Here is a 12,983-nt window from a genome sequence, read left to right as displayed (position 1 = left end):
AAAAATGAAACCAAAACTTTACTGCTGAGTATATTTTTCTTAATTTCCTACGCATTTTATCGTTTATATTTTACAGTTTATTAATCGCTTTTGTTTTCGGACAAGTCAGATGGAAATTATCAAAATACTAAGGTCTGGAAAGATAAAACCGCGCAGAAAGCCATTCCAGAGGAAGCAGATAACATCTTTTTTCTCTCTTTCCCCAGGAGATTAATGTTAGATTAGATGTTACAGTTTATCCTCTCTATCTGTTCGGTTCGTATAACTGTGATATATACAGCCAGCAAACGAGTCACCTAAGTTAAATATGCACGCGTCTGCACAAAAATGTACGAGTATTCACATTTAGAAGTACCAACTCTGTTAATCTGCATGATTTACTTTTAAATTAAGAAACGATAAAAATAGAAAGTCCTTCTACTTTGTAAATGTTAAGCGTGTTGACAAACGCGCGCACACGCGTGCACACACACACGCACACGCGGCGCGCACAAAGAGCTCTGCTATATAAGCCGGGTGTTTTATCAACAAAAACCAGGCTTATCACCATCCATACGGGACATAACCCTGTCCTTCTGGAGGACTGCTGTACAAATAGTGTTCCCACAGAGACACAATTTGCTAAACAAACCCAGAGAATGCGCGCTATTTACCATGAATACCACTTAAAAAATAAAACAAACACACATTTCACACTAGACATTGCTGATGGCAACATGGTTTTAAAAAAATCTATAAAAAGGACACATAAACTTTTTGACCATTGTTTTATACCATTTCAAAATTATTGTGTTTAAACTTTAAAAAAGAAATACCCTTTAAAAATTAGGATTACAGGAGACTAAAACAATATATCGAGCAAACAAGCTCATTAAAATAATTTGTATAGAATATATGCTCTTTATGAACATTCAAATAAAGCTTTAATAAAACTTTTAATGAAAAAATAATATCTTTTAATTACGGATAAAACTCTATACGTGTGAAGGTAAGCACCACAGGTGGTCTAGTGATTCAGAATAGCAATCTATAGTTAAAAATCTCAGCGTGAGCACTTTTAAACACTTATTAAGCGCTTTGTTAACACTCTCCACTCACAGTATTTCTCTATATATGGAGGTGTTTTTTTCTCTAGATAAATGTGCTTCCACATGCTTTTTAAAACTGCTTCAATAAAATAACCGAATGCGTACAGTGCAGTCAGGGAAAATGTAACTGAGATTTATATCAGTTAATTTAAGGAATCTCGTGATTCATTTTTCCAGAAAATTTGTTTCTCCAGAAAATGTATGTAAGGGTATTATATATCGCACTTATACATTTAACTGTATATATGTAGGCCTATCATTTTCATCCAGATGTTAAAATACACAGCACTTATCGGAGGAATAATCCATAAACAAAAAAATCATAAATAAAAATTGTATTAAGACAAAGCTACAGTTATTATATATATTTATATATGCTACCAGCGACACTTGAACTGATATTGTGATATACATATAAACATCCACATAGCCCAAATCAAGACCGTACAGTGTCTATATACTGTCTGCCTGCAGAGATAAGGAAGGCAATGTGAAACTCGTCATCAAGATAAGGGAAAATTCTATTACTTGTCAGGAAAACGATTCACACTGTGGACAACAATGTACGACTCCACCAGCACAGCGACCACCACTAAAGCGAGATTCTCTCTCTCTCTATCTGCTCATTCTTTTGCCCCCCCCCCCCCCCCCCTCAGCCTTCGGCCTAGCGTCTGGCGGCTTATAGTCGTTGCTACGGGCTGTCGCCCCGCGGCTAAAGCGTTTAGACACCATTTTCCCACCTCCTCTCCAAAGCTCGCCCCCACCCCCGCCGTTCCTATCAGACATAAAGAAACATCACGCACCACCGGACCTCCAGCAGCCTAGAAGTTCATTACGTTTTTATAATCTTCTCCGAGTCTATATCTAGTGTCACGCAGCTTGTAAACCTGCAATACTACCATGGACACCGCTGCAGAGAGAAAACGCGCAGACGTACTGCCATGTAACTGCCGTTACTTTGTTTTCATCCGCAGCAACATACCGTTGTGTCCGTTTACACAGCCGGGTAATTGCTCGCGTCCTCTCAGGTGAAGCGGCTAACTCAGGTCCCTTCTGGGACTTGAACTAGCAACCTTCAAAGTTCAAGTCCATGGCTTTAATCGTCCATGATCCGATGTGCTCGGAATAACATACGCTTCCAAAAAGAAAACATGAAAACGCGGAGCAGACCTGAATAAATGAGCCGCACTAGCCGTGCTGCAACATTGACAGCCTGTTAACCGCCTGTACCGTACTCCTTTAAAATTATAGAGGATATAAAAAAATAAATGATAAAAGTCATAATAATACTTATTTGAGAAGTAAAACTACGAGTTTAAATTTGAGTTTAGTTTCTAAAACCCTAATACATATATATGATATTTAATAAGTCTACTTATAGTACGCTATATATATATATATATATATATATATATATATATATATATATATATATATATATATATATATATATATATATTAATTACGCTAGTAATATATTATTTACGATGTAGCCGATAGATAAACGATATTCATATGAACATTCCAAAAAATAATTAGGATCAAGCAAGCTTGGGGTTTATAAGTCTGCTGACACCAGAGTTTACACTGCCTGTGTGGAATCCGTTAAATCATTTATAGCTAAATCCTGATTAGCGCACAATTTAAAAACAAATTACAAAGACAGTAAAAAAAAACATCCAATATGGGTTACTGAGAACAATCCTAGTAAAACTGTAATAACCATAAAACGGTGGAAGTGTGTTTTTCAGCTTAAAACGGGCTTTGTCGCTTGTTAACTTCGGGTTTATTGGAATTATATACTTTTACGGTTATGATCTGAACGGACTCGCATCCCCAGTACGTGGTCTTGCAAATGGAAATAAGATTAATATTTTAATGTGATATCAGTCCGTTTGTAGAAGAAATGCGTGTGTTTATTTAAATTACAATCTACATTTTAGTAATTCTGGATATTTCGGATAATTTCATTTCTACCATGAAATAAAATAAAGTTTCAAAAAGTAGTCCAAGAACGTAAAGCCGCAAACTTCTTCTGGTTTGTTGTGCGTGATACAGGTTGCTGGCCAGTCACCGTCTTTGCGGTGATGCCGACAGTGCCAGTTTTGCAAGGCCGCGTTAAACATGCGGGTTTGCATGCGGGTTAAACTACCGTGGTAAAGTATCCCGAAATCCAGAAAAATATCCATGCAACTTGTACAGAAATGATGCCCTACTTTGTTGCTGCAGTGTTGCAATGATTAGACTGCAGCAATTATAGATATATTATAGATAGATTTGCAAATATTTCCACAGCGCTTAACAGAAAAATGCTTCGACTCTTTTTATAAAGTAATGGTTGCTTCCTTCTCTGTACTTAAGGTCTATTCATTCCCCCGTAGCAAAGAGGCGTTCATAAATCACACCGTAAACTTTGTGTCTGAGATTTAAAAGGTTCAAACTGCACTTCGGCTCTCATGGCTCTGAGTTAAATCTAAAACGCCGCGGTGCTTTTTAATCGCTTTAATAATGCAGAATCTTCATACACGTCGATGGCGCAATTTCTGTTGGTATTTCAATGCTCAACTTTCATGTCTGATGCTGAATACGTCTATCAAACAGAAGTATGTTTACTCTAAACTTTAGTATAGGCTTACTCTATACATATTAACAAGCCTACTACGCAATGTTTAAAACTTACAAAAATACTCAGATAAAATAAATGTTTTATGAGTTGACGTGGATGCGACGATTACAAGTATAGTTCTAGTAGGCAATATTTCAAATTGTGAACAGCAGCATTTTGGCCTAATTACCTTTTCCCATGCAGATATTAACCCGTGTCTCATTTTCGCATTACAAGCGATTAGTTAAATTTAGAAATAAATTGAACTGCACTAGAAGTCTTAGACAATGTTTCAGTCCCGATTTTTTTTTGTTTATTTTTTATCAGGGCAACTGACGCTTTGCTCACGATAAACCGGTTAATACTACGCTAAATGGCGTCGTCTTTGCGCATTTCTGAAATAACGCGCATAATAAAATGCATGTCACCTCCGTTTCCTGCTCGTGTCACCGGCTGTTTATGAAATTAGCTGTCAGGGTGGAGGGAATCTGAATTTCAGCACCCCCCCCTTCTCTTGGCAGGCATCATGGTCTAGGTGCCTTTGGGAAGCTGACCACCACATCTACCTCCACTGAACCAGGGGGTCATCACCATGGCGAATTCTGACAGACGTTTTAATCAAAAACGCATTTTTTTTTACCAAGGACAGAGTATTAAAAATGTATCCTACGTAGTTTTTTCCCCAATCAACACATTTTGCCACGGACATAGACAGGTCTTGCCACGGGCACGTTTGTCCGTGTACGGACAGGTTGACGATTCCAGGTTTGAACAGATCAAAGACTGAGGTTTGAAATGTAAGAAAAAACACTGGAAAATTTTTGTAAGGACAACAACTAAAATATAACAATGATGGCGCTGTGCATTTGCTTTTTGACCGGGCAGAGTGAAGACTTCTAATACCAACTATCCATCTCCACAATTTTTTTACCGTAAAAAAGAAAAAAACTTAAAACTCTTACCTGTTTTCTCTTTTATCTCACAGAGCACACTGAAGAGTGCCGGTTTCATTCTGTGGCAGTTCAGTCCATGTTTCCTGTTTCAGTTTAAAACAAAACCAATAATATACAGATAAAGATATACAGCTACAACTACAAATGAGTTTTAATACAATGGATTCTTCATTTAACTGCTGTGTTAAATGTATCTTCGCATCGGTCTAGGCGAAGCATTACTAAAAAGACAATTGCCAACTACATGTGAAATTAATTGTTCTAGCTAACTTTAATAGCAGTTTAACTAATATGAACCTGCAGATTTTAGTTGACAGAAGCAACTCTACATGTACTCTCGTTCAGAAGAAAGCACGATTTTTCAAAGTGGCCGTTTGAACTTACTGACTGAGAAATAACCCACATTAACAAATTTCCCAACAGATTAGCAATCGATATGCTACTCAAATTAGATAAATATGGGATATAAGCCTGATTTATTAAGTGAATCATTGAATGATCCATCTGGGACAGCAGTGGTGATTTTACGACGTTGATGACATCACGGTAAAAAAATTTCGACATTTCAAAATTACACCAGTTGAACTTTTGGTCGAACCCAAGTCAAAAGGGCAGGTAAAGCCTGAGTCGACATTACGTGGTCACGATTATATACGCCACAGCTTGTGCTATGAACTCATTTATTTTATACTTCTTTACTTTTGGGGGGGAAAAATCAAACAATCACCGGTGTGCATTCATTCCAAGGCGTCTGTTTTTGTGAGCTACAATAAAACGCCAATATATCAGTGCAGCAAGCGCAAACCAACACAATAAGCCACTGCTTTATGCAATAACCAATGCTTATGTGGAATAATGCATAAAAAGCACCAACTTTGCTTGCGCCTCGTCCAGACTTTGGTCAGTTATGGTCATGATTTGATGCAGAATGTCCCCGATGTCTTGCTTTCTGCCGTCTCCGTCCATGCCATCGTGTCCGAGCGGAGGTGGCAGCTGCATGCCGCCCTGCACCGCGTGTCCCGCCAGGCTGACACCGCCGAGAGCCTGCATCATCCGCGTCTGATCGTCCATAGTCTGCCGCAACACAATCAATGCGTTCTCCTCGAGCCACGGAAAAGACCTTGTATATGTTCAATCACATGCAAACGTAATTCCTTTATGAAGGCAAGAAAAACCGAATGGGAAATATTTAGATCATGTAAAAAAAATAAGAAAAATACCGATGCATTTATTGACCGTAACTAACGGCAACGAGAAAAACGCGTGTGGAAGCAATTACTTTTTCTTGGGAAAAAATCTCCTCGACAAACATATAAATTCACACCTTACATCTGTGGCCGTAAGTGTCCTGTATATATAGCCTATATTCTGCTATAAATGCATAATTTCAGTATTAAACTGGTAGCTTCTGCTCTTTTGATCCCGTTAGAATCGTCTTATTTGGTGTCTTGTATTAGTTCTTTACCTCCTCGCAGTTTTAATATCTGTATTTTATTAATTCCGTCCTCTTGACTAAATTGTCTTGCGAACTTGTACAAATCATCTCCATTTATATAATTCGGATCCAACACTTTTGAAGACAACTGGCGTAAAAAATGGCAAATTTAAAATAAAAAATAAATTAAAGCATACAACAATCGTAACCAGCAGTGGTGTTTTCGATCGAATTCAAAATATCGAAATTCACCAAAAAATTTAAAAAACAGAATGCATGTGAATGATTGACAATCATCGGCGATGCTGGAAAAAATGAAAATACGGAAATGTTTTTAAAAAGTTCTTCGGGTTAAAAAACTGTAAAAATGCGTCTGCCAAAATCGATTAAACGCTGTAAAAATGCGCAAAAGGCGTATGGCCGTTGACATTTATGAGACGAATCATCAACCCGCGTGTGCTTTAAGTTATGTGACGGCAGTGGTACTGAGCAATTGACAATCTGCCAATAACACTCAGTCGGCGCAGACGTCTCAGAATAGGGTAAGGGGAAAAGGAGTAACCCACAAAATCGAAATCAAGGGTCCGCCCAACAGAGGGGGCGTTGAGTCCTCCGTACTGTCTTTTCCAGGAACAGAACCAACTCTAATACAGATTAAATTGTTCTTAATAACAAACTGCACGATCAGTATCTTAACAAACACCTGTCCCTCCTCTTTTACTTCGCTTGAGATCAGTGCAAAAATACCTTCACATTAAACTCCTTGAAAACATGTTCCAGTTAAGCAAAGGAAGTCAAAATCGAGTCCGCAGACTTGAAACCCCGACTATTGTTACGCTTTTCGTTTGGGAAAACGAATCGCCCGAGCTGCCCGCTTCAAAAGCCAGTGGCAATGTCCTCCACCGAGCCTTACCCACAAGGTAGACCCGAAGAAGCCATATTACAGCGTCGGGAGATGAGCGCTGCTGCGCCAATCCACGCTTTGTGGCGCTGAACTGACGGGCAAGCTTTCCTATCGTCGCGATACGTTCGGGTCTTAAACCCACCCTGAGGACCCGCTACCCTCAACGTGGTTGTGCGAATCGTCAGGGAACTTCCCATTGGCTGTTGCCAGGGGTGACATCGACCACACATGCAGGCGGCGCTGCTGTTTTCTCTTTGTCAGTTGCTATGGTAGCAGCGAGGGGCCTCGGAGCACCTTGCGGATGCAGTGATACAGTGTTTACTCTGCTGGCTTCACTCAGCCTTGGGAAATAAACACAAACTTTTTGTTGTGGGTATTTAAACGCGTTTTATTACTTTTCGTAATAATGAGCGTGTTTTTTTCCTAGCTGCACGCCTTCCAGAGAACAGTCAGCGTGCTGTCTTCGTGCTTTATGTCTTTTGAATTTCAAAAGCCAACAATGCTTCGCTGCCAGTACAATGAGAGCCGTTTCATCAGTGGCGGAAAACCTGAAAACTTCTCATAGCGCTCCGAAACTTTTGAGATGGATAGTTTAAACAGTTTGTTACTATAATCCATGTACCCATTCCATGCTTTGAATTCTTAATGCATGCGCTACAATGTTATTCTGCAATACATGTGGCCAGAGTTTTCATCTATACGTGAAACGAAATACTATGTTTATTGTTGTGTTGTAAATATTATCTATTGATACTGTTTGTTGCTGTCTGTTTTCAGATACACTTAACATATTTGTTATTCTGCAAATGTTTGTTATTTCTTAACAACTGGATACTTATACAATATCGTTTTGTCATGCAAATGGAAATAAGCAGTTTATTTTTGGGGAAACTACTTAGAATTTCTCCTGTGTATAAAACATGTTTTGTTTTCCTTGATGCAATAAAAATGATTGAATGAAATACGAATACTGTATATGACAGTCAAATTCCTTACAGGTATAAAGACTGGTCAAATAATTTGTCAAAGGAAAAACGCGCATAACCGGTCTTACTGTAATTATTCAGCGTTAAGAGAAATTGGCAGCTAATTTGCAATCATTTATAATGGAAATAAGGGGGTTTAAATACTAGACTATTTTAATACCTGTATTGTTATTGTTTGAGAGATATATAGGAAAGATAAACATCAAATACATTGTACGCCATTTGCAAATTTTGCATTTCGTGTGCTGCAACACAACTGCATCTAGTAAGCTGGTTCCACGACATTTCTTTTTAAACGGTGTACTTCTCAAAAATACTCAGGCACACTGAGAGACAGTGATCGCGTGGAGCAGTGAACCTGCGGCGCTTCGCTCATTTATTTATACGGGCTGTCAGAAGGACTGGGGTGAAATGAATGAATACGTAAGTAAATCCATCCCTCTATCCATCTGGCTGAAAAAAAATTCCACGACATATCCTCACTCTGGAAGGAATAATGTAAATACGGCATTAACTGTAAATGCAATATACAACCAGAAAAAAAGCATTTAGCATGAAGATGCAGATGCACGACTTCAAATGATAATTTTATGTAATGATACATTTTTATTTTTAAAGGAATCAGTTGGCATATATTGCATTTGAAATTTTGACCCATTAATACAGTATATGCACAGTATTATTTTTTTTACAATATCCTGTTGTTTGCAACAACTGCCAAACGTAACCGAGAATCAATCTCCGTAATCTCTTCAAGAAAAGAGGTAGAACTAGTAAAACGGTCTGGGTTAAACAAACATATCTAGATGCACAATCACTTTTGTGGACGTCGTATATGATTTAATATATTTTTTTTAGACAGAGAGTTTTTATTTAACTGTGTGGTTATAAACAAACACAGGGCAGCTGAATTGGTCTGCAGAATGCCTTCCAATCAACATGTTAAGATTTACTGCGGCCAGTGTGTTTAAACTAATAGAAATTTATATTGATTCAGCTGCTTAGGCGATTGATTAAATGGTGCAGCAGGATGTTTGGATTGTGTATTAGTCAGTTTTTATGTTTGCATTTTTTTTTCTGCAGTGACACAAGCGGTAACAATGTAGTCATCCCCCCATCATAAGTCGCGTCATGGAAAGACTGAAGAGCCGAACCCAGGGAAGTTATACTACAAAATCACAGAATTCTAATAACGACAATTTTGTTTGATTTATTGAAATAACTGTTTGATTTTATTTATATATAATCGTGTTCGGAAGTGATACAGTCAAAGAACACCGATTAGTGATAAAAACCATGCATGTGGGCATACCACATGTAAGGCTTTTAGTGCACTGTCAATAAATAATCAAATACAATAAATTATAAGTAGTGAGACAGACATAATGCACAATACATTACTCTCATTCTATATGCAACACTAGCTCTATACACAGTTCATATCCTTGGGGTTTGTAATGTGTAGAAAACAGCCATACGATTTACCTGTGTCTATAGTACTGTTATACACTGTATAAGAATGAATCACACTTATATTTAATTTTCTTAGTCTCTTGTATTTGCCTGTAGAGTTGTCACTCAGGATAATAGAATATAAATATATATACCATTTTTTGCACTAATATGGAGTTGCCGAGTTCCTTTTTTCCCACACTTGACCTTGAGATACCAGTTCACCGCGCGCTCCAAGGCTGAATGAACAGGGGTCTCGCGGCAGCTCCGCACGTGTCACTGGAATACAGAGCTGTCAGGCCACACAGGATACTCGTCAAGGGGAGAGCACGCTGGCCGCCATGGCTCCTCCTCGCTGTGGTTCTGCGGGGTCCTTCGCAGCGTTTCATTTTGCTGCGCTGTCTGTTGAAAAAAAAAAAAAAAACAGAAAACGTCAGGGAAGCTCACGTTTTATTGCAAAAAAATGTATTGTGGTAGCTCAGTCACAAACTATGAAGTAGCATGGTAAAACAGATACATGTGAGACTTGGACAGTAACGTATGAATAATTCTAAAAGACTGAATGAGTCAATACATTTACATATATCCTTATCCTGGTCTGGTTTGATGGGCGGGGGGTCTGTATCGGTGTAGCCTATTCCAAGTGACATGGATCTTAAGGTACAAACTGAAAATCATTGCGGAGCACTTAACATATGATAACCAATTCGAAGCTCCCATAAATATATTGCCAACGTTTAACAGACAAATTTTATTTATCTGTACATTTAGTAATTAAAATATCACCTGACATTTTTCTTACAGTAGCCCGTATAGCCGTTGGTTTGTCCTTAATTTTAACTGAAATTCTGTAAGCCAGGTTTAAAGTTTTACTTGTATTTATTCATGAATCCTTAAGTTGTAACGTAGAAATGTGACGCTAAATTTTCATATTGCTGGTTTATAATCATGTGGCAGAAATGCGTAACGTGTTTTTAAGTAATTCTTTGTACAGTTAATCACAATATCATATGAATTATAAGTTTATTTTAAACAACCCGAGAGTACACAAGGCAACGTATACCAAATAAAAACGGATCATACACTGCTCAGCACCCAACGTAAAAAAACAATAATTACATTGTATTATTCGTCTACTTTAACATAGCGGCGGTTCGCTTAAATCCCACCTTTGACCGTCGTTGTCGGCAGTCAGATTGGTTAATGTTGGCATCCGTCCAAAAATACTCAAATATTACTGGCTTAACGAGATGTCAATCAACTCTATTCGCGTCTCCTATTCGGTGTTCTCCATAACTAACAATGCACTTCCTGTATCAAGTTAGACCAGTGGTAACGGCAGCAGGAAGGCAACGGAGGAAATGCGCTTTCATGGATCTGGCCGTTATTCTGTAACCACTAGTCTGCCGATTCGCAGATATTACTGAGATGTGAGATGAGCTGCCCTGGTCGTGGATGCTCACGCCTGACACAGCCGTCCGTGGACCCCTTTCTCCCTCGGACGTAAGGCATGCGTGGCGGTACGTGGGAGCTGTCGGCTGGCGCTGGCCGGCTTGCCGAGGTTAGCCGGAGCGCCTGTGGCCGCGCGAGGCCCGGTTAAGTGCTTCGCCCGCTTACACCACTTGCCTAGTTAATCGTATTCAGCGGTGAATGTGAGTCTATTCCCGTCGGAAATAATATACACCGGAAGGCAATGTTTTTGGGAAAAAAACACTCATTCGCCAGCCCGCTCGGTGCTGCCTAGGCCGCCTGGGTCGCGGTCGCGCCCGCTCGCCTGTCAACGGACAGACAGCCGCTCTCCTGTCCCGATGCCGCCGTGGTGGACAATTAACAAGTCTCTTAATCATCAGACGAAACGTTTAATTTTCTTCGATTTATAATGGAATATATCTACCCTGCCCTGGGCTAGTCAACCAGCCTTGCATGGTGTCTGTTTGACATGTAAACAGTGCCTGTCACGGTTCAGATGTCAGTACTACCGTTAAGGTAGTAGTTTAATTATATAATAATGTTATATAATGCCATGGTAGATCTACTCATTGCGTCTTATAGGCTGTTGCTGCTATATTTACGATATAGTTACCCTGTTTATGCAAATGTGTGTGTGACTTGCATAACGCTTGTTTTCAAGCCATGAACATAGAAATGCAACCGAAAGCTGGCTTCATGAATGCACCCAATTTTCACATCAGGCGGATCCATTTATAGTAAACATGCACGGAAAAAAATTGCTTGAATGTCTTTTACTAATGTACCGGATTTGCGTGACCCTCGCTCTCATCTTATCACTCTTGGGGTGTTATTATTGTGCTATGTCTAAATAATCTCTTGGCATGTTTACTATTTATTTTATATGATTGCCTTAGTAGAGCATGGATCTTTCAGCATAAAAAGGAGTGGGGATTTCATGGAACAAATAGGCCTATTGGTCAACAGTTTGGTAAACGACTGAATGGCCATTTTTGTGCATTTACAGCTATTTTGACGATCACATTAAGTCAGTAAGTCAATGATTAGTGGAATCTCATGGAGTTGATCATTTTCGCAGGGCTGGTGTTTCACTTTGAATGCTGCGCTATTCAAACACACTATTTCTTAGATTACCATTAACAGAATCTTAGAGAACATTGGCAGATAGTGCTCCATCTTACACATTTTGATCAGTACTGAGAGATGCGATGAACATACTTTAGGTAAGCTGTGTTTACTTAAACATTCATTGGGCTGGCAGTTTAAAAAAATGTTTACTCCTGTTTTTAATGGTTATACAGATTTCCTGAACTCTTTGATAAACTGTTTGTTCTGTGCATATGTGATCAGAGGTTTCTTTGGTCTGCTTTTATGGGATTCATTAATCCACTTATACCATTGGAAATTAGTCCACTCTAAATTTGGAATCCCAAAAATAACACAATCGCGGCTGTGCAAACATACTTCAGGCCAGACATCTTTAACTGCAACCTTTGACCACTGTCTATGATCAAAATTTCAGAAATGATCTTCAGATAGCTGCTTGGGTTTAGTAGGAATTGCTTAACTGACTGTTAACACTGCTTCAGTTTAACAAAAAAGTCTCTTATTGTTGGCAGAGGGAGATGGATTCCTAAAGCCCGTCACTGGTTGTCGTGGTTATTTATGTTTGTTGCTGGACTGAGCTTCAGCAAGGCCAGTACGGCTCTTGCCTTTTCCTGTTGCGTTTGATAAAATCAGGAACTGGAACTCATGAACTGTAAATATTTTCTTCTTGTTTATTGGTCTGTGTTAATTTGGATTGTTGAAGAAAATACAATAATCATATCGCGCTTGGAGGTGTTTTTGGCTGAATTCATATTCTAAGTCCCACTGTTTTTGTTAAGGAGTATAAGTTCTGGATTTTTTCAGACATTTTACCAAAACATTAAGACTCCACACCCCTCTCAGCTATTTGTCAATTTATAATAGTATGGAAAAATTCGGAAGGAATTTTGCTGCCATTTTTTGTATAATCACTCAGTATTGTTGCATTCAAGTGTATTTCTTTGATATATCTAAATTTCAGTATATGTTTAGAGATCTGGCTA

The 12,983-nt window shown here is 38.7% G+C and overlaps 2 protein-coding genes across 9 annotated transcripts in view; one reads left to right on the top strand and one right to left on the bottom strand.

The window, feature by feature from the left end:
* LOC125746207 (pre-B-cell leukemia transcription factor 3-like) overlaps positions 1-7,176 on the bottom strand; it is a 60,731-nt gene extending 53,555 nt beyond the window's left edge. Inside the window, exons 1-3 of one of the 5 annotated variants that reach the window (XM_049019943.1) lie at positions 6,995-7,176; positions 5,521-5,720; positions 4,656-4,735 (exon numbers count right to left, since the gene is read on the bottom strand). In XM_049019943.1, coding sequence (XP_048875900.1) covers positions 4,656-4,735; positions 5,521-5,717 — 277 coding nt within the window. In that variant the 5' untranslated portion in view covers positions 5,718-5,720; positions 6,995-7,176. Of the gene's footprint in view, positions 1-4,655; positions 4,736-5,520 lie in introns of all 5 variants that reach the window. The other 4 variants (XM_049019942.1, XM_049019945.1, XM_049019944.1 and 1 more) reach the window with 4 other exon arrangements.
* A 3,561-nt stretch (positions 7,177-10,737) lies between these two features.
* Positions 10,738-12,983, top strand: part of mapkap1 (MAPK associated protein 1) — a 45,214-nt gene continuing 42,968 nt past the window's right edge. The window contains exon 1 of one of the 4 annotated variants that reach the window (XM_049019938.1): positions 10,738-10,926. The gene's annotated coding sequence lies outside the window, so the exon portion shown is untranslated. Of the gene's footprint in view, positions 11,076-12,983 lie in introns of all 4 variants that reach the window. The other 3 variants (XM_049019935.1, XM_049019936.1, XM_049019937.1) reach the window with 3 other exon arrangements.

Source organism: Brienomyrus brachyistius, chromosome 7 (assembly GCF_023856365.1).
Source record: "Brienomyrus brachyistius isolate T26 chromosome 7, BBRACH_0.4, whole genome shotgun sequence".
Taxonomy (NCBI): Eukaryota; Metazoa; Chordata; class Actinopteri; order Osteoglossiformes; family Mormyridae; genus Brienomyrus; species Brienomyrus brachyistius.
This window is presented reverse-complemented; position numbering and strand designations above follow the sequence as displayed.